Here is a 21,184-nt window from a genome sequence, read left to right as displayed (position 1 = left end):
AAGTAAGAAGTTCAAGAAAATCCTCTACACCCCTCTCCCAGCCTTCACCATACCACCCTCCGCAGGTAAATGCTGTAAACATTTCGGTACTAATCCTACCCAGACATTTTTCTATGCACACACAGAAAATACTTCAAGAAACTCAAAGTGAGATCATGTTTTCCTTTTTTTTTTTTTTTTTAAGAAAGGTTTTAATTTGCTGTACACAGACATACAGACAAGTACAGAAGTCACCATCGGACAGCTTCAGGATGCTGAATGACCATTGTTTGCACTTTTAAGAACCCCCAAAGCTGACTGGTTCGCAGTGAGCTAGAACTACTTTAGGGCGGAGAAACTAGAGTCCCGGGCCGGAAGCGCCTTCCAGCCCTCAGTAGCGGATAAGCGCGGCCAGGGTGGGAGGACGCCTGGGTCCCGCTGCCACGCTGCAGAGGGGCCGCAGCAGAGGCGCGGAGCCCGGGGGCGGGGGGCCGCCGGGCGCGCCGAGATGTGGAATCCCCTGCACGAAGCCGACTCGACCTTTGTCGCTTGGCGCCGCCCGCGCTGGCTGTGCGTTGGGGCGCTGGTGCTGGCCGCCGGCCTCCTGATCGTCGGCTTCCTCTTCGGTAGGGGCGCGCTGGACTCGCGCACGCCGGCGCCTACCCCGCGGGCGCGCGGTTCCCGGGACTCGCGGGCCGCTGTCGAGTGCGGTCCTGTAGCGTGTTTCCCCCGGGGACCGTGGTTTGGTTTGCGGGAAGGTGGGGACCGGGCCCCCACGGATTAGTTGGGGGTCACTGGAGACGGGGCACAGTGGGGTTCAGGACAGGCTATGGTAGGACAGTCACCCGGGGTAAGGAGTGGAACGCAGAGACCCTGAAACTGGACTTCATTCAGCCGGTGCCACCCCCTCGAGCTCTTTGAGAAACTGGTGCGTGTTAGGACGAGCGGGGGAGCTGAACCAGGCCGCCCAGGGAGCTTTGCCGGAAAGGACTCTCACCTGTTTGGGGTCTTCAGTCGTCGGACACCTGGGCTGCTTCCTGTATGCTGTGGTTATACATAGGGCATTGTTGCACGGAGGCTCTTTTCTCTCCTCATTCTTTCGTCCTTGGCAGTCAGAGAATTAGAGGAACGTTTGGAAACGGGCTATGATTTTTTCAGCGCCCTGAACAGATCTTTACCGGTAGGTCTTTTGCGTTGCTCTGTGCACTGATTCGCACACTTAACCCCACTTCGTAAAGAACCAAGGACAACACAGAAAAGCTCAGACTCTTAGATTTTAATTTTGCCACAGCTACTTCTCTGTGGCTCTGAACAATTTACTGTCTCTCCTGGCCTCAGTTTCCACATTTTTAAGATGAGGAAATCTCTGTAATTTATTCGGAATGGTAAATGAAACAGCACTTAAAGCTCCCAGGACGGTGCTGGGGTGTTGGCACTTTATTCCTTCTCGATGAGGGGATGTTTCTAATTGGACGCTGGCGCACATGACCAGTATAAGGTCGTTCATCCCTGTCCTGAATTCACTGCCCAGTGGATGACACAGAACAAGTTCTTTATTAATTGTTCATTTTTTCCTAGGATTCTCTGCTTTCCTCTCCCCCACAGGCCTCCCGCCTCTTCATTTTGTTCATTTTTCAGCTCTGGATTAAAGCATTTCATCCTCAGTGTGCCTTTCCCTGATCCCAGTCGAATCCAAGTCCTTTTGTTTTATGTTGGGGTGGAACTGTATTTCCATTTGCTTCCACCCCTTTGTTTCAGTATGCAAGTGTATATATATATGTGTGTGTGTGTGTGTGTGTGTGTGTGTGTATGGTTAATAACTGGAAAGTTCCACGAAAGCTGGATGGGTGTATTTGCTAACTCTTTTATGCCCAGGTTGTATCATTTCTCTAAATAAAGCCTATAAAGATCCCTCATTTCCCCCAGATTAAAAGCCAGCTACCAGAGCTAACCAACCGCTGGACATGATCTGGCAACCTGTTCCCTCTGGTCTGTGTGTGCACTGGGCATGGTGCAGAGCCGTTGGGTAGATTGTAGTTTTCTTTTAGCTTTCTGAATTTCAAAGTCTCAGGCTGCTTCAACTGGAAACACAGAATCTCAACACATTTTGCTCTAGTTTCTGAAGCAGAACAATAATGTATGTACTTGAAATAGATTCATCATTAATTCATTATCAGCATTTACTAAATGCTCATTATGAGTCAGCAGAGGAGCAGTCATTTGGGATAGAAGCTTTCAGGAGAAAATAGGTAGATCTCCTTTTTGCCATAACCTTTAAGAGATCTTGTTTATCCCCATTAGTTGAAACATTTAATTTAGTTGTCTTAGAAAATATTTTGTTTTTTTAGAATCACAGCAATACCTGTTGTTGAAATTGAATTTAAAAATATGTTGTGACTGATCTGTATTTGAAAAATGTTTCCGTGATTCCTTTTTCCCCCAATGGAAGAGCAAGAGAAATTAAACGTAAGAGAATCTCAGTTACTACTGGAGGTCATTGATACTTTGTGTTTCATGCATGACAGATATAATAATAAGGGAAAATAGGTCCTGTTTGTGAGCTCATGTCTCATCCTATCTTTGTATATATTTTACAGGTCGGTTTATAAGATCCTCTAATGAACCTACTAACATTGTCCCACAGCATAATGTGAAGAAGGCATTTTTGGATGAATTGAAAGCTGAGAACATCAAGAGGTTCTTATAGTAAGCATATACTTGATAGCTTATATGGGTAATTTGTTATTCTGTTCAGAAAATTTTTCAATATTTCATATACAGGAACTGACTTTTTAAAAAAAAGTTTTATTTGTTGAAAACCTTGTTTCGTATTCATCTAGACAGGATTATACTGTTAGTTAAACTGTATCACTAGAGAAAATTTTGGGCAGAAGCCATTAAACTGTCTGTAAAGGACCAGCCCCTGTAGGCCAACGGATCTCTGTCACAACTACCCAGCTCTGCTATAGCACAGAAGAGGCCAGAGAAAATACGTAAACATACGAGAGTGGCAGTTGCAATAATTTAATTATTTATGGGCACTGAAATTTGAATGGCATATGTGTCACAGAATATTCTTCTCTTTTTTAAGCTATTTAAAATGTAATAACCATTTTCAGCTTGTAGACCATAAAAAAACAAGGAAGTGGGCTGGATCCGGTCAGCGGAACAGAATTTGCTGACTCTTGTTTTAGAAGACATTGTATTTTAGTCAAAAGAATAAACTTGGCCTTTGGACTCAGATATTTTTTAATTTAAATTCCATCTTTGCCCATTGACAGTAAGGTCACTTGAAGTGAATACTTAACCTTCCTAAGCGCTCTCATTTCCACATCTATAAAATGATGACCATGATATCGTTGTGATAAGGATGAATTAGAGAGTGTATACATAACATGGCTTGAAAACTAGCTCCCTGTTTATGAAATAGCTGTCTGTAGTGTAGAGCAAAAGATGTAAATGAGTAAATTTTAAAGAGTATTTGCAAAGCAACTAAAAATAAAACCCTTGTGTGGAATGATTGTATGTAACTGATTAGAATACTTAGCTTTTTCAAAGTAAAATACTTGGGAGTTCCTGATACTGATTGAAGGATTCCTTAGTGAATACAAATTATAATTTTATATAAAAGACAGTTTATATACACACACATATATATGCACAAAAATGCATAGATGTGCACATACATGATCATATAAATACAGATGTCTGTTTTATTTTTTTAGTTTTTTTTTTAAGATTTTCTTTATCTGTTTGAGAGAGACAACACAAGCAGGGGGAGCAGCAGAGGGAGAGGAAGAAGCAGGCTCCCCAGTGAGCAGAGATCTGGATGCAGGCCCCATCCCAGGACCCCAGGATCATGATCTGAGCTGAAGGCAGATACTTAACGGAGCTACCCAGGTGCTTCCTATTACAATAGAATTAAAACTGTGAATAAAAATGTGCTAGGGCACCTTCCAGGTCTTTGGAAGGTCTTCAACTGAGAGACCCAGAAGTTTAAATTTTGTGGAAACCCCTCCTCTGCCTCTTGGAGTTATTTTGCTATAATTATGTTTGATAGATAAAATAAAAGTGGAGTTCTGGCAAGATACAATGTTCACTCTTAGACAGAGCTACTGCCCCCTGCTTCCTTTCCTAATCTGGGACATGGACTGACCGGTAGAGAAGAAACATGAATGCCTTCACTTATCTTTCTGGACCCTGAGTAAAATGAAAGCAGTTCGTTTCTTGCTTATTCTCCATGACCCCAACCAAACCCCTCTAACTGTTGAGAGCTCAAGCATTTTTACCACTAGCACAAAAGAAAGAAATTATGAGAACCCAGTTCATACCTCCAAGTGATGTAGGAAAGACGATGTTAGGGTTCGAACCTGACAGCCAAGAAAGAATTCTTGAGATGTCTTTGGTGCAAAAAGGTGATTTTATTAAAGCACAGGGACAAGACCTGTGGGTAGAAGGAGCTGCACCAGGGTCATAAGGAGTGGCCCATTATACACTTTCAAGTTGGGGGAGGGTTAGGGATAGTTAAGTCTCAAACCAATTGGGAAGCAAGATTTCCAGGACCCTGAGGGGGGCTAGCTGTTGTTGGGAAAATGTCATTTATTACCATCTAATAAAACCTTAGTCACGAGACCCTTCAGATGTATATCAGTGAGTCATATGCTTGGAGGATGATTGCCAACATGTATCTTGGGGGGTGGTTAGAGATAAAGGAAGTTTCCAAAGGAATTTTTATACATTAAAGTAGACTTACAGGATCCTGGCTGGGGGCAGGAGGGTGGTTCAGGCTAGGAGTGCCTTTTGCCCTTAGCAAAATATTAACATTGAGGCAGCTGAGTCCCTAGAGGAATGTCACTCTGCCTGTTTCAAGGAATTATCAGTGGGCTCTAGGTAGTAAGGAAATTTAGTAAATTTTTCTTCTAGTTTTGTTTCCCACATCACAAGGACCACAGAATTATCGGACACTTTCTGGACTCTCCAGATTTCCCATTTGCCATTCAGCCATCAGAGAGCTTTCAATCTAATTCTACCAATAGGCCAGGGGTTGGTAAAGCCTCAGATCTGCCATCTTACTCTCCTTTGCTCTGTAAAGATCCTCTCTACGTCCAAGCGGTCTGCCTCTCCGTTGTGGCTGGGTGGATCCCAGCCTCCCTCAGATACGGGGTTGTCCTGTTTCCCTTCTGTTTTGAAAACACCTGGTTGAATTCTCAACTCTGTTCACTACTTTGCACCTCTATAGGGAAATTTTCCTTCCCTTCTTCCAGGTTCCTAAAAATAAGATTATTTTGGAAAACTGTTTTAGATCTCTGGGCTCAGAATTTCCGTTACACGCCTTTGAGTGCTTTTACTAGCTGCCTTCCAGACATCTAGGTCCTGTAAGCCCTTTCCATCATTTGTAAACCAGACACAATGTATTAAAACAGGAGTACTAACAGGTCTCTTTATTAATTGAGATATTGTAATGATACATGGCACTTTTCTAGCCAGACAGAGATATGTGAGCCCATTTTTAAATACAAGTTGTTGGCTATTTGGGATGATCTGTAAATTATTATTTTTTAAGAAAACTTGGTATTTTAGTAGAATCGACAAATTACGTGCAACACACTTCATAATTGATTAAAACAAGAAAAATTAAGAGGTGCAGTTTAAGTTACCTAATTGAGCTACAGAGCTTTGGAAAGTAGTGAGGTAGCAATATTTTCCACGGGTATAGATGAGAAACTGAAGATTTAGCCCGGATTACAGAGGTTAGTTGCAAAACCTCTACTATACCATTTACAGGATTTTATCAGTTTATTTATCATTGGAAATGAATTTTTTTCCTACTCTTCATTAGGATCAGCTTTGCTCCAAATGTGTGGGTTCCAGACCTGATTGTAGCACAGTGTCGTATCCTCATTGGTAATTATAAAACTGTTACGAGGATTTTCACTCATAGTAGTCAGGTCTGATAATCAGTTTCTCCCTACCTCTCTCGCTCCCTTCCTTCCTTCCTTTCTTTTTTGGTGGTAGGGAAAACAGTTTCAAGACTCCCTACTGGCAACTGTTCTTTTTTCTTAATTTTTTTTTTTTTTTAAGTAAACTCTACCCCTAACTGAGGGCTCAAACTCACAACCCTGAGATCAAGAGGCACGTGCTCTACCAAACTGAGCCAGCCAGGTGCCCTATTTCTTACATTTAGGGACAGTGATCACTCTAACTTTAAGAAATATGCATAATCTGCATCTACTTTAGTTATGTTACAGTTTGTGATCTGTATAATATAGAAAAAAAATAACAACGTGTTGGCTCTTTTTCTGTTATCTCTGCAGGTATACATTGAAAATACAAAGACAGCTCAGCTGCCTCTTAGAATTGTGTTATTTTTGTTACTACCTTTTGTGAATACACATTCAAAATTTTGTGTCTTTTGATATAAGGGAGCAAGAATGTCTTGTTCCTTCAAGGTCCTACTAGAAGGACTAAATTAAATTGACACAAGAGAGATTCACGGGAGAAAATCAGATTTAATAGTGTATGTGTGGGGAATCCATATAGACATGGGAATTCCAAAGACGGACAAAATGAGGTATATCAAAGGAATGCACTTTGTAGGGTGTTAAGAAAATCAGATGTTTGGTAATTAGATATTTGCCCTGCCATACAGATGGGTCACTCATATAAAACTGATCTCTGCTAATAACCCTTATTTTGAGAAGGATCACCAATTTAGGGTCTTCTGTTGTTAAGGGAGTGGCAAAAGTTTCTTTTGAGACTGTAAGGGTTTTGATGACCTTCAGCTCAGAATAATGTTCATGCCAAAGTGGCCCATCTTGGGGCAGCCCACCTTTGACCCCTATAATGTTAAGTCCTTACACATTTTTTGCATAAGGATTTTAATACTATCTTTGTAAATACAGTTTAAATTATTTTAATAGAATTATAAAAAATAATCCCAAGAACTCCATTTTTTAAAAAATTGAGAGTTATTCTTCTGGGCAGTTGATTTTCCAAGTCAAAAATTAAGATAAATTTACAGTAAAAGTAAACATTTGAAAATGGAATTATCATAGTCATGTTGCCTATTTGTTAGTTTAAAAAAAAACAAAACCCTATAAGGATAGACATGTGTTGGTTTTAGAAAAAAAAAAAAAAACCTACATATTCAGAAGCAGAAATGTGTGAAGATCTAGAAATAAATGTTTTTATGATACATGATGGCATGTGGATCTTTTTTTCTTTAAGTGGGTTAAGATGAAAATACCAATGAGCTGAATCTTTAGGGAAACAACACATTTCCAGAAGAGAGAGAAATTTAAACAACAAAGGCATCAGTACCCAGATATATTAAATGGGAAAGTAATAGACTCATAAAAATATTTTTGGTAGCTGAAATTCTGCCCGCATAACTTATTCGTTAGAGATATTCCTGGTCAGGCTTATTATCATCATTGATTTTTAAGTGTATTACTATGCACAATCAATGGAGTACAAGAGATTCAGTCTGAGCTTCTCAAAATATGTTTAGATTATTCCTTAATGAAGATACTTTATAAAGGTTGCTAATCAAAAAGTTTCTCACTTGGCCATAACTTGAAGTATTTAAAAATAAATGTAATTATCAATCATTCTTGGCATGTCACACCTTGGCATTTTGTATGAAAATATCTTTTTACCTTCTAAATCTATTTCACGTAGTGAAACAAATAATTCCATGGAAGTTCTAAGATGTATGAGTCTTAAGAAAAGAAGAGGACACTTTCCTCATCTACTATATAGGGACACCCACAGGACTGCACGTAACAATTTTCTACAAAGATCAGTTTCTCCAATTTTTCTCTTGAATAAGTACAAATTAGAGCATGAAAACTTCAAAATACGCTTTGATAATCTATTTGATGCGATAATAGTACCACTTTGCTTTTTTAACGTATCACATTTCAAAGCACCTTTTAAATGTCAATCTGCCTCCTTGGTTGTTCATTTGGGATAAAGGCTGACTAAACATTAATTTCTAACCACTTTGAATTTTTGTTCTCCAGTAATTTTACACGGCTGCCACATTTAGCAGGAACAGAACAAAACTTTCTGCTTGCAAAGCAAATTCAATCCCAGTGGAAAGAGTTTGGCCTGGATTCTGTTGAGTTGGCCCATTATGATGTCCTGTTGTCCTATCCAAATAAGACTCATCCCAACTACATCTCAATAATTGATGAAGACGGAAATGAGGTAAAACAAAGAAATAAGAAACTATCCTCATCTCTCTTATTTTTAAACAGCTTTTATGAGAGTATGCCTTCATACCATCTCTAAGTATTGATAGAAATCAATATTATTGAAACTTGGGAATGTTGTCTTTAGTATCTTATTGCCATTGTCAATTCCTTTCCTATGATGTTTGAATTTGGAGTGATGTTGGAAAAATTAATGCTTGATGACAGTTGTATATTGTTTTTTAGTACTGTGTGCTGATATAGAATATGATATATTAGTACTTCCGGGCAAATAAAATAGACACAATTTTTTATAGGTTCAGACTATAAAAGATACTGTCTAAGTGTGGGGGTGTGAGGAAACTCAAGACACCTTTTTATTCGTACTCAGTGACATGACTTATAGGATCATGTGTTCAGCTCTGTGCCCAGAACTTGGATGTGGGCATTTGAAGGCAGAAGAGAGTTTAGAGAGAATGTCTATAGAATGATTATCTAAAGGGCGTCTGGGTGGCTCAGTGGGTTAAGCCTCTGCCTTCAGCTCAGGTCATGATCTCAGGGTCCTGGGATTGAGTCCCGCATCGGGCTCTCTGCTTGGCAGGGAGCCTGCTTCCTCCTCTCTCTCTCTCTCTCTGCTTGCCTCTCTGCCTACTTGCGATCTCTCTCTGTCAAATAAATAAGATCTTAAAAAAAAAAAAAAAAAAGAATGATTATCTAAAGAATTTATAATCTTGTTTGTGAGTTAGGGTATATACTCGAGGAAGAAAAGATAATACAGGTAATTGAGGTATTTCTTAGTATGATATGTATTCAGTATGAAAGCTGGTAAAGTTCAACTCTTTTGCTTAACCCTGTTTATCATACCTTAGTTTTAGAGCTATTGTATCTTAACTGAAATAGCCCCTTTCAATCTAGATAGTTTCCTTCTGTCCTTTTGTTAGTTGGGCCTTCTCAATTGTATATAGCTTCAAATATGTCCAGGTTGATCAGTGACCTGAAAATGTCATGTGATTTAAATATATATAAATTTAAAAAATTTTTTCCTAATATGTCGATCACCTTCTATCGACTAATGAATCAGTCTTTCAATGGCAAATACGCTGTTACATTTTCCTGTCAGTGATGTAATCCCATGCTAAATTTCCTAATATGATTTAAAACTTTCCATATTAACTACTATTTAAATTATTGTAGTTAATACTTTATCTTTTTAAAATATTAAACTCTCTCAAAATTTAAAAAGTATTTAAAAAAAAGTTATATGGAATATCAGTATACCACATATGATCCCATAACATTTGTTAAATAAGTGGGGAGATAGCTATATAATTAAGTACTAAGCAGTGTATAAAAGTATGTTTAGGAAAGTTATTTAATGATGAAATAAGAGATAGATAATGTTAAATAAATATACATATATGTGTGTGTATATATATATATATATTTTTTTTTTCTCTTGATCTGTCAGATTTGGGGATGACCTATATACAATGAGGAAAATAAACTTGCACTTCTTTTTTCCTTCTTTCACCTCCCAGTTTTGACTGTGACTTTGCTTTTATTATTCCATTTCATTGTTTGGCCATTATTGGCATTTATTAAATTCTTCAACCTTGTCACATAATATAAAGGTATCATGTAGAAATGTCATTCTGGAGATTTTCTGGAATGGCATTAGCTGTCTCTTTTGGCTTCCTTGTCCAATTTCTGTTGGGATGGGGAGTGTTTTCCCTACACACACAACAAGCAATTCTCAGATACCAGTTGGGTGCCCTATAATTCAACTCAATTCTGACGCTATTTATGTGGTGATAGTCAGATTCCATAGGTAAGAGTTCAGTCTCATAAGACTGCCCCCTCCCCAACCCATTCAGATACCAGTTGCAAGCCCTGCCTGTGTTTCTGACTTACCAGCTATAGACTGGAGGTTCCAGTGACCCCATTCAACACAGGATGCCAGTTGAAAGCCCAGGTTGTTAACAGTACTTCTGACAGATGGGCAGAAATCAGAGGTTCCTATGATCCCCTCCTCAGGTTTGATTAATTTGCTAGAGTAAATTAACATTTGCAAAAATATTTTACATTCAGATTACTGATTTATTAAAAGGATGGTAAATGATACGAATCAATACCAGATGAAGGATGCATAGGGCAAAGTATGTGGGAAAGAGCAGAGAGCTTCCAGGTCCTCTCTAGGAGCCCCAGTCCCTGGACATCTCCATGTGTTCACCAACCCAGAATCTCTTAACCCTGTCCTTTGGGTTTTTATGGAGGCTTCATTACATAGGTGTGATGATTAAATTTTGACTATTGGTGATTGATTCAACTTCCAGCTCCATCTCTCCTCCTGGTTGGGAGTTTTGCAGTGGGACTGAAAAGTTCCAACCCTGTAATCACTAAATTGGTTCTCCTGGCTACCTGCTCTCATCCTTAAGAGGTATCCAAAAGTTAAGTCGTTAACATAACAATAGACAGCTTTGTTGCTTTCTTTAGGAAATTTCTTTTAGGAGGTTTTAGGAGCTCAGTGCCAGACAAGGATGAAGATCAAATATACATTTATTATAAATCACAATATCGCACTGTCTAAAGCTTCCTATCATTAGTTCCTATAAAGCTATATCATTAGTTCATTTTCCTTTTTTATTTTAATTCAAAGTACATCTGAACATAAAGAATCACATACTTCTCCAAAGTGCCTTGTTTCCTCCCTAATTCTCCCTTTCCTGAAGCAAGCACTATTCAACTTTTGACACAAAATGAACAAACCTTTTAAATTGTAAAGGAATGGCAAAAGAGTTTTATTTGAACCCAAGTTAAGACAGCAGCCCAGGATACACGATTTCCACGTAAGAAAAAGGATCATTGGGTGGGGGGGGAGGAAGAGTAAAAATCACATAATAGGAGAGTAAAAGTGACTTAAATGCTGTGTATCAGTAATTAGAAAATATATTTAAAGGAAAAAATCTGATTAAAAACATAGCGTGTCAGACTAAGTAAAATCAGCTATGTACTATTTTATAAGGAGTGACTTGAACATAACATCACGAGTTTGAAAGAAACAAAACTGAAAAAGAAACACCAAGTAGATATTGACTTTAAAAATGGTTTTATCTTATAAAGTAAGTTTTAGGGCAAAGTCAAAAACCTTATTAAGAGAGAAAGACGGGGGGAGCCTGGGTGGGTCAGTGGTTTAAGCCTCTGCCTTCGGCTTAGGTCATGATCTCAGGGTCCTGGGATCAAGCCCCGCATCGGGCTCTCTGCTCAGCGGGGAGCCTGCTTCCTTTTCTCTCTGCCTGTCTCTCTGCCTACTTGTGGTCTGTCAAATAAATAAATAAAATCTTAAAAAAAAAAAAAAGAGAGAGAAAGAGGGTTACTACCTAAGTGTTTCATTTCACCAACAATTCTAAATTTCTTTTTTATCTGTTGGAGGAAAAGTTACAACAGGCCCCAAATGGAGTTACTTGTCCTGAGCCCCACTCAGCAAACCAAGACTTAATATCCAACCTAATGCAGTTTCAGCCTCTCCCAGGAATGTGACCTTTAACTGGTCAATCTGGAATTACCCGGTTAGCACTGATGAGGTAATCCACCCAAATAATCCCTTTTGTCCCCTAAAGGACAAAGATAAATAAGGAAAAATATAAGGAAAGCATAAATAAACCTAAATAAATAAGGAGTGAAAAAAGAGGCATCTCTAGAGATGCCACACAGATAAGAAAAGATAATGCTAGGAAGATGTGTGCCAGTAATTCATAGCTGAGATGAAATGGAAAAAAAATGAAAATTGACACAAGAATGCATTATTAAAAATCCAAATAACTTCAAATAAATTAAATCAGTTCTTCAAAAACTCCCACAACACAGGGCATCAAGACCAAGTGGTTTTCCTTTAAGTTTGAAAGATTAAAAGATCATTTAAATATAATACAACCTACTTCAAAGAATGTTAAAAACTGCACTCATTTCATAAGGCAAGTATAATCTAGAAATGATAACCCAACAAGCAAATTGCAAAAATACAGGACAAATGTGTAATATATACATATAAGTAATATAATTATCATTATGAAAAAGAAAAGTTACATACTTATCTCAAACCCCCTCCCAAAAAAGCGTTGAACAAATGGAACTTGAATTCATGATAAAAACGCTTAGTGAACTTGGAAAGGAAGTTAATTTACATCACCTGATAAAGGTCATAGCAACTATCAAAATTAATTGTGAGACATTAAAAAAATTCCCTTCGAGTTTGGATTATCTATCACTACATTTCAACATGGTTACACGGCCCTGGTCCTAGGCATGGGTACGAACAGTGATGGGAGACTGGGAGTGAACCTGACATTATGTTATCCCAACAAGAGCACCAAATATCTACCTTTCCTGAGGCACACAGATCCTAACATGAAACTGTAGCAACCGCTACGCTCCAAAAATCCGCACATCCTCCATATAGCCCGTAATTCTTCTGTGACCCACATAGGGTATGAAACTCATCTGAATCATTGAGAAAGATTATAAAAGAAACTGTAATAAAGTACAATACAAATCCATCTAGAAACAAAGTCCTTGCATCAGCACGTCTTTCAGCCAAGGGAGTACTCAAGTTGGTCTCACTCAATTTGCCGATATGGTAATCTTCGATTTTACAGCTTCTCTGTACGAGGAGATTTTAGAGCAAGTTTATAAGTTATTCTAACAAGTAGGAGAAATTTGTAAGGTCAAGGAAACAACTTTTTTGGAGGTACTTTATCAAAGGTAGACTATATACCAGAAAGCATTGCTCACTTTCCAGAATTCACTAATATTAGCCTCAAATTATGTATTCTGAATGTAACTAAAACAATTTAGTTTACAAATTTCTGTTTACCTTTTATGACAAAAAAAGGCAGTGTACAGTTCAACCTATATCATGTGTTATCTCTACATGAACAAAGATAAGATAATGTGTGTGTATATATTTGAAATATTTCTGGTAGCATCTATAGAACACTAGTCGTATTTGTTGCCAGTGGAAAGAGGAACTTGTGTGTGTTGGCAGGAGAGTAAAAGTTTACAGTTTACCACAGAACTCAGCTCTGAATAGTCACAATAATTAAATTACATTGGGAGATGGTGATAATACAAAAGCATTCACAGGTGGGACAGAGGGACAAAAACAGCTGAACTGTCACAATGTCCATAGCTAATGCCTAAATCTGAAACACAGCATGTTATTTAAAGAAATAGAGGGGCACCTTCATGGCTCAGTGGGTTAAAGCCTCTGCCTTGGGCTCAGGTCGTGATCCCAGGGTCCTGGGACAAGCCGCAAGGGACTCTGCTCAGCAGGGAGCCTGCTTTCCTTCCTCTCTCTCTCTCTCTGCCTGCCTCTCTGCCTACTTGTGATCTCTGTCTGTCAAATAAATAAATAAAATTAAAAAAAAAAAAAAAGAAAGAAAGAAATAGAAATAAATATCCCCCAGATCAACTCCTGGTTGTGATAAAAGAAAGGAAGTTTTCAACTTCTTATGTTTGTGGGCTCTGCTCCTGGGCTCCCAGAGAAGCTATACTTGAACGTTTACCAAGGTCAAAATGACTCAGCAAAACCTTAAAGTATGTATGGGGCTCAGTCATTGTTTCTACAATACAGACATCTTAGAATACTTTCACTTTGGTCATACCCTATCAGTTTATGCCCATAATTCTGATTCAGTCTTTTCTTGTCAACTTGAATAATTCTTGTTTTCATTATTATGTACAGTACATATTTATTCATTTTTCCCACATAATCAGGATACCTTCCTTATCAGTCTTTCTTGAATCATCTTAGAGCTTCTTTCAGAGGCTTTATTTGTTTTGTTCAATGATATCCTTTAGAGACTTTTTTAAAGTTTGGCTCCAAGCTGTTAATTTTTGGTAGGAAATGTGTCTTTCATTTCCTTTTTTTAAGTCTTTTGGAGGGGAGGAGGGGAGGGACAAAGGGAAGAAGAGAGAGAATCTTAAGCAGGGTCCACACCCAGCTTGCAGTCCAGCATGGGGCTCAATGCCACCACCCTGAGATCATGACCCAATCTGAAATCAGGAGTCAGATGCTTAATCGACTGAGCCACCCAGGCATCCCCATTTCATTTTCCAAAGGAAGGATATTTTTGTGGGACCTAGATTTGTAGTTTGGCAGTTACTGTCCCTTCACACATGGAGAGAATATTTGACAGCTTTATGGTATCCATTAATGTTGTTGAGAAGTGAGTGGCAGTCTATTATTCTGTTTGGGTTTCTTGTATAATCTCTCTTTTGTAACTTTGAACATTAAGTAGTATATTGAATATCATAATTTTACTGTGACCGGTCTGGAGGTAGATTAGTTTTTTATTAGCTTGGCCAGGATTCACTGGACCATCTGACTCTTAAGAGTTCATAATTTTGTCAGTTTGGAAAATTCTTTATCATTATATATTCAAATTTAGCTCCTCTACATCCTTTCTATTTTCTTCTATCTCTTTTTTAGAAAGATTGATTGACTGATTTTTAGAGGGGGGGCGCGTAGGGAGAGAGAATCCCATGCAGACTCCATGCTGAGTGCAGAAGCCAACGTGCGGCCCAATCTCACAACCCTGAGACCACCAGCTGAGCTGAAACCAAGAATCAGATGCCCAACCAACTGCACCACCCAGGCGCCCCTCTCTTCAGTTTACAAGCCCTCATATGTACTATCCTTAACACCCCTAAAGGATGTTCTTTGGCAACCCAGCTTTATGCAGTGGTATCTTATTATACTCCATTATCTGGACCATCTCAGAATTTCTGTTTTGGCTCTCATGGGTTCAACGAAGGCAAAGGCAGGCTTTAGTGCAATCTCTTGAGATTCCTGCTTTCACACCCCATTTTTCTGGCTTCTGAGGTTCCTTACTTTTTTTTCCTTCCAATTTAATGATACACTTAAAAAGATACTATTTTATATATAGTTCAGCATCTTTAGTTCTTTTCAGTGTGAATGTTGTTCAGTGTATCTAGATACTATTAGATATGGATTCCACCCCCAAATGTAAGTTTTTTTATTGAAGCGAATTTGGTATTTAATTTGTTGCTAAATAATTATCTTAGCAATGTTATAAGGGTTTAAGATTACAGTATAATGCTACTTTTTATTTGGGTGTTAAAATTTCCCTCCTAAGTCAAACCTGGTGCTCTGTAGATGCTCTATGGGTCTGTAGTTTATTCTTCTAGCACAGTGCTAGGGATTTGATATGTATTTTCAAAATACAAAATACAAAACCCTTTATTGGCAGCAACGATAAAGTACATTTTTCCTTGTTTGTTTGTAGTAATCAAACTTTACCTGACTTAGTTTCAACTAGTTTATTTTTACTTTTCCAGATTTTCAACTCGTCATTGTTTGAACCACTTCCTCCAGGATATGAAAATGTTTCAGATGTTGTGCCACCTTTTAATGCCTTCTCTCCCCAGGGGATGCCAGAGGTAACAATGCAATACAATAATATACAAATAACAGACAGAACCCCCTCATACATGCAGGAAACAAAGAGTGATAAGGAGATTTTGACATAATTCAAATTTACCCCCTTTTCATAGGACATTAGAATTTCTTAATAAGAAAAAGCACCATTTATTGCTTTGTTGACAGTTTGTAAAGGTAAAATCTACTGCAGTGAGATGCAGAAATCCAAAACGTACATTTACTGACTTTTGACAAATGCATGTACCTGTGTAATCCAAACCCCTTAACATACACTGTATTACCATCACTTCAGAAAGTAACTTTATGCCCTTTCTCAGTCAGTATCACACCCCTGACTCCCTGCCAGGCAGTCATTCTAATTGTTTTGTCACATTGATTAGTTTTGCCTATTTTAAAATCCATATCGATGGAATCATACAGCATGTAATCATTTGTGTCCAGTTTCTTTCACTAAATTAGTCTATGAGATTCACGTGTTTTAGCTTTTAATTCATTCTTTTTTATTGCTAAGTAATTTCCATTGTATGAAAACACTGCCTTAATTACTACTGTTACATAACACTGATTAGTTTTTAAAGAACTTGAATAATAGTATTGTTGCCATTTTCAAATGAAGAGCATGAATGTCCATTCTAGAAAATTCTGTGTGGTCTACTCAGTAAAGCAGTGTGCATAACTATCCTGAAATTCTGTAGTCAACCCCCAGATTCCTGTGAGGTACATTTGTTTTTTATAAGAAAGCTAAATTGAAAGCATTCAATGTAATTTATTACTATCTTTTTAAAAGTTGTCTCTCCTATTATAATATTTGACAGTAAGTAAATTCAATTTTGAATATATTGGGTTAAACTGCCCGGGATATAGTCAAAAGAAATTGCTAATTGACAGTTGGGTATATTGAAGTATCACTTAATGGAGGGCTTTTATTAGTCAATTAGGATTTATTGCAAGAACATAAAGATGATTTAATACCAGGCAGTGCCATATTTTTTAATAAGTAAGAGAGAAAATATTATTTTTTATTTTCAAATTTATTGGATTTATTAACTTATAATTTAAAAACTCTTGCAAACTTAGAATGAAAGAGTATTTTCCATTGGTTGTATGAAATTTACTTCACATGAATAATTTGCTTCTTAATGGTATAATATTAGAAAATTTTTTCTAATATTTAGCACATAAATAGAATGCTCGCAATCATAATTATTTCATAGTTGACATGAGATAGGAAATGAGAAATATAACATTTGGAAGTGAAGAGATATTTTTGGAAGTGAAAATATATATTTTAGATCTCAGGTGTACTGAGGTCACTTAGACTTATTCCAAGCTTAAGGTGCCTTACCATGATGGGCCCATGTATGAACCTTAATTTAATTTCTTTTCTTTTCATCTCTCATTCTCACTCTCAGTCTCCTTCCTCTCCACCTGCCCGATGTTATTTGTGTCCTTTGCAGCATATATTCTTTTTTTTGTTTTTCTTTAGAGGAAGAGAGCAGGCCGTGCGGGGTGTGGAGAGGGAGAGGGAGAGAGAGAATCTTAGGCAAGCTCCAGTCTCACAAAACTGAGATCATGATCTGAGCCAAAATCAAGAGTCAGACACTTAACTGACTGAGCCACCCAGGCTCATATGAAAACATATGGCCTTATTTTGTGTTTAACGTATTTTAAGTTTATGTAAATAGCATGAAACTTTAGGTCTTGCTTGTTCTCTTACTCTTTTCAATCAATGGCCTTTAAAAAACTCTGTGTCGCTTTATGTCAGGGTAGTTAATTACTTTTTACTGTTGCCTATCATTCTATGTTACATGCACACCACATGTAACTTACCCATTCTCTTTGAGGACAGCGCTGCTTTACTCCGAAACCCTCATCAGCACAGCGTTGCCGGGAATATCCTCATAGGTGTCCCTGTCTGGGCTTGCAAGGGTTTCTCCGTTTACAGTAAACCCACTGTGGGATTGCTGTTTTGTAGGAATACTTAATTTCACAGTGTCCAGACAGTAGCAGTTAATTGCTTCCACTGACACTAAATGAGTATTCGTGTTTCCACATATATTTTCATCAACACTTGAAATTCTCCGACTTTATGATTTTTGATATTTCTCTGATTACAAGTGAGGTTGCTCATCTATAAACGTGTTTATTTATTAGCTGTTCTGGTTTTATTCTGTGCAATGACTAAGAAAGCCTTCTCTTCTTCCTGTTGAATTTCCAGCCTTTTTCTGATTAAATTTAAGGGTTTCTTTAAAATTTTCGTTATTTATTCCATATTGGTTTTGTTATGCCCCAATAATGGGTCCGCGATTAAAGGAGCGAGACTGATACAGAGCGAAGGTCAAGCAAAGCTTTATTTTGTGCCAAGCATCAAGAATCAAACTGGCCGGCCAGGGCGGCACCTCTTACAGAGAGGGTGACCCCTCCCTGCTTTCCAGATTAACTTTTATAGAGCAAAGGCCACGTGGTTGGGCCTGGACACACATGGGTGGCTAATTGAATTACAATTCACCCCACAGTAGCCATAGAAACTAGCCTATCACCTTGGTAGCTAGGAGATAGTACATGCCCCCACTGATCTCCACCTGGCCTGACCCACCCTTGTATTTGAGCTTTGTTACCTGAGGCTGGTTTCCGGGACTTGTTTTTAAGTAAGTCCCCTGGGGGAAGGGGAGCAGGGACAGTTTAAGGGTTAAACAACAAAGTTATTGTTTAACCTCAATGGAAGCCTCTGGCTAAAATATAAAAATATAAAATAGGTCCTTACAGTTTAAATATTACAAAACCTTTTTCTAATTTTCCATCCATTTGTTCATGTTATCTAAACTGTCCTTTATTTTTGATTTATTTATTTATTTTTATTTTTCTGTTTTTTAAGACTTTATTTATTTAATTGACAGAGAGAGACAGCGAGAGAGGGAACACAAGCAGAGGGAGTGAGAGAGGGAAAAGCAGCCTTCCTCCTGAGCAGGAAGCCTGATGCTGGGCTGGACCCCAGGACCCTGGGATCATAACCTGAGCCAAAGGCAGACGCTTACCTGACTGAGCCAATCAGGCACCCCAAGTTGCCCTTTATTGAAAAGATATCTTTTTTTTTTTTTTTTGTATTCAGTCAATGTTTATTGCATGGATGAATGATTAAATGAATGAATGAGTAAAACTAATTTAATCCTTCCAGGTATTGACATATACAACTCGTCTGTCACTGAGATAACACAGGTATTATTAGTGCACTTTACAGACGATAAAATTAGTTTTAAAGAAGTTAAATGGCAATGCTACAGACTACTAAGGGGCAGATTCTGGGCTAGATCCAATTACATATGACAATGTTGAAAAGATATCTTTAATTTTATTATTGCCCAATTGTTCTCCTTATGTTTTTATACTTTGGGTCTTCTTTATTCATTATTTACAGTGATATATCTGTATAATCAGAATATACAAAAAATACTAATACATCATTATTTAAAAATAGCATTAATATTATCAGATTAGAGTTAAGTGTACATGGACAAGTAGTGTATAGTAACAGGAAATATAACAAAAAAAAACTTAATTTAAAAGAGCCATAAAATGTTAAATACACTTTAAAAGTCTTCAGTGAGTATGAAGTAGTTAAAGAGCACTGTAAAATTTATTGAGCAGTGAAAATATTATGTATAAAAAATTATGTTTCTAGATGAGAAGGCAGAATGCTATAGGGAGAAAATTATTCCCATATTTGTTTGTGGGTTTAATGTATAATTGGTTGAAATCGCAAGTAATTTTTGGACTTCGACAGAATTATTTTATTCGTAAGAGTCATAGAGATTATTAACTCATTTCTTTCAAGTAGACCTAAGCTCTACTAGATTAATAGGAAGAGTCTGTGATTCTGTGTTTCTTGTTTGTGTTCAAATAGTAGATGAGTTTGCTGGCTGATGGGCTTTACTGGATCACCTATACTTAGCCAGTGCAATGCTAATTCTTTTTTAAGTTATATATGTCTGTGCTTAAAATGTTTCACTGTAGGGCGCCTGGGTGGCTCAGTCAGGTGAGTGTCTGCCTTCAGCTCAGGTCATGATCCCAGGGTCCTGCATCGGGCTTCTTGCTCTGCTAGGAGCCTGCCTCTCCCTCGGCCTGCTGCTCTCCTGGCTTGTACACATTCTTGATCTTTCTCTGTCTCTGACAAATAAATAAATAAAATATTTCTAAAAAACTAAAACTAAAATAAAATAAAAATATAATCTAATCTAGCAGTTCTCAAATGTCAAACACGTACCATGATAGACTGGAAGGCTTATAAAACACTTCTAATTCCCACGCCCTTGAGTTTGGATAGGTCTTCATTGTTCATTTCCAATGAGGCCCCAGGTGACATGGATTCTGAGGGCTAAGAACCATGTTTTGGGAGCCAAAGGCCTTGCCTCCCGGTACTGTTTCAATTAACAAGAGCAGGAAGATGGAAGCTTGCAAGAAATGGAAAATTCTAGGCTAGCAGTGCAAGATTGTATTTATTCCCAGTCATAGAACAATGGTACAGTGTAAACTTTACAAGAAGGTCATTGTCTGAAAACAAAGCCTTTTTCTTACCTACGGTGACAGCTTGCATTTGTGAACTGCCCAGAGGACATATCTATCACTCGTTTTCATTTTCACAGTGGACTGTCGTTTTTAAACTAATGTCTCCTCCGATCCCTCATTTGTTTTGTGAGGATTGCAGATTTATCAAAAGACAGCCGCCACTTACAGACATTTAAGGAAGGAGTCTCCCCAAAGTTGGCAATATTAAATAGGGATAAATTTCAAGTAGGACACTGACACTAAGACAAAATTCACTGAAATTAAATTGGTTAATTATTCTATATTCACAGACTAAGAGTGAGCTCCAAGAGAGGGCTAACAATTATAAATGAGGCATACAGTACGGCCATTAATAGTGCATTAATATTGCATTGTCTGAGGAAGAAATATAAGAACTAAAAGTAACCCCTTTACTGAAGCAAAGATTCAAATGTCACCTTCTCAGTAGATTTTCCTCTTCTGGTTTAAAATTGCATGCACCCAAGTACTAGATTCTATTTAAACTTTGAAATAATTTTCTACAGCACTTACCACTTTTTAATATACTATGTAATTTACCTGTTAGTTATTATTTTTATTATTATCTTATCTTTCTGCATTTCACTTGAATGTAAGTTCCTCCAAGGACAGGGACATGCTGTATCTTTAGTTCATAGAACATTGCTGGAATCGAAACGATATATTTTCAACATGTTTGTCAAATGAATCCTAGAATTAGCTTGGAAACAATTTTTTGTTAGTATCTGTTGTACATTTCCTGTGCACATTCTAGGAGAAATGTAGCTGAATTGGGAAATGATAAAAATAAGGATATGAGATATGAGAAATTGTCCAGCCCAGCGACTTTAAACTAGGATGTGTGAAGACTTTCCCAAGGCAGACAGATCATTTTAAAGAGAATGGTGTCTACCACCGATTTCTCAGGGTACAGTGACATTGGATTGAGAACTAGCCGATGGTCAGGTCCTGCTGGTACTTTGTTCCCACT

At 37.8% G+C, this 21,184-nt stretch overlaps 1 protein-coding gene across 3 annotated transcripts in view; it reads left to right on the top strand.

The window, feature by feature from the left end:
• The first annotated feature begins 387 nt into the window (after positions 1-387).
• The window catches only part of LOC116864964 (glutamate carboxypeptidase 2), a 59,016-nt gene continuing 38,219 nt past the window's right edge, over positions 388-21,184 (top strand). For 2 of the 3 annotated variants that reach the window (XM_032852838.1, XM_032852836.1), the window contains exons 1-4: positions 452-605; positions 2,577-2,685; positions 8,004-8,190; positions 15,531-15,632. In XM_032852838.1, coding sequence (XP_032708729.1) covers positions 488-605; positions 2,577-2,685; positions 8,004-8,190; positions 15,531-15,632 — 516 coding nt within the window. In that variant the 5' untranslated portion in view covers positions 452-487. Of the gene's footprint in view, positions 606-2,576; positions 2,686-8,003; positions 8,191-15,530; positions 15,633-21,184 lie in introns of all 3 variants that reach the window. The other variant, XM_032852837.1, reaches the window with a different exon arrangement.

The sequence above is a fragment of the Lontra canadensis genome, unplaced genomic scaffold (genome assembly GCF_010015895.1).
Source record: "Lontra canadensis isolate GAN:19392208 unplaced genomic scaffold, GSC_riverotter_1.0 scaffold7, whole genome shotgun sequence".
NCBI lineage: Eukaryota > Metazoa > Chordata > Mammalia > Carnivora > Mustelidae > Lontra > Lontra canadensis.
This window is presented reverse-complemented; position numbering and strand designations above follow the sequence as displayed.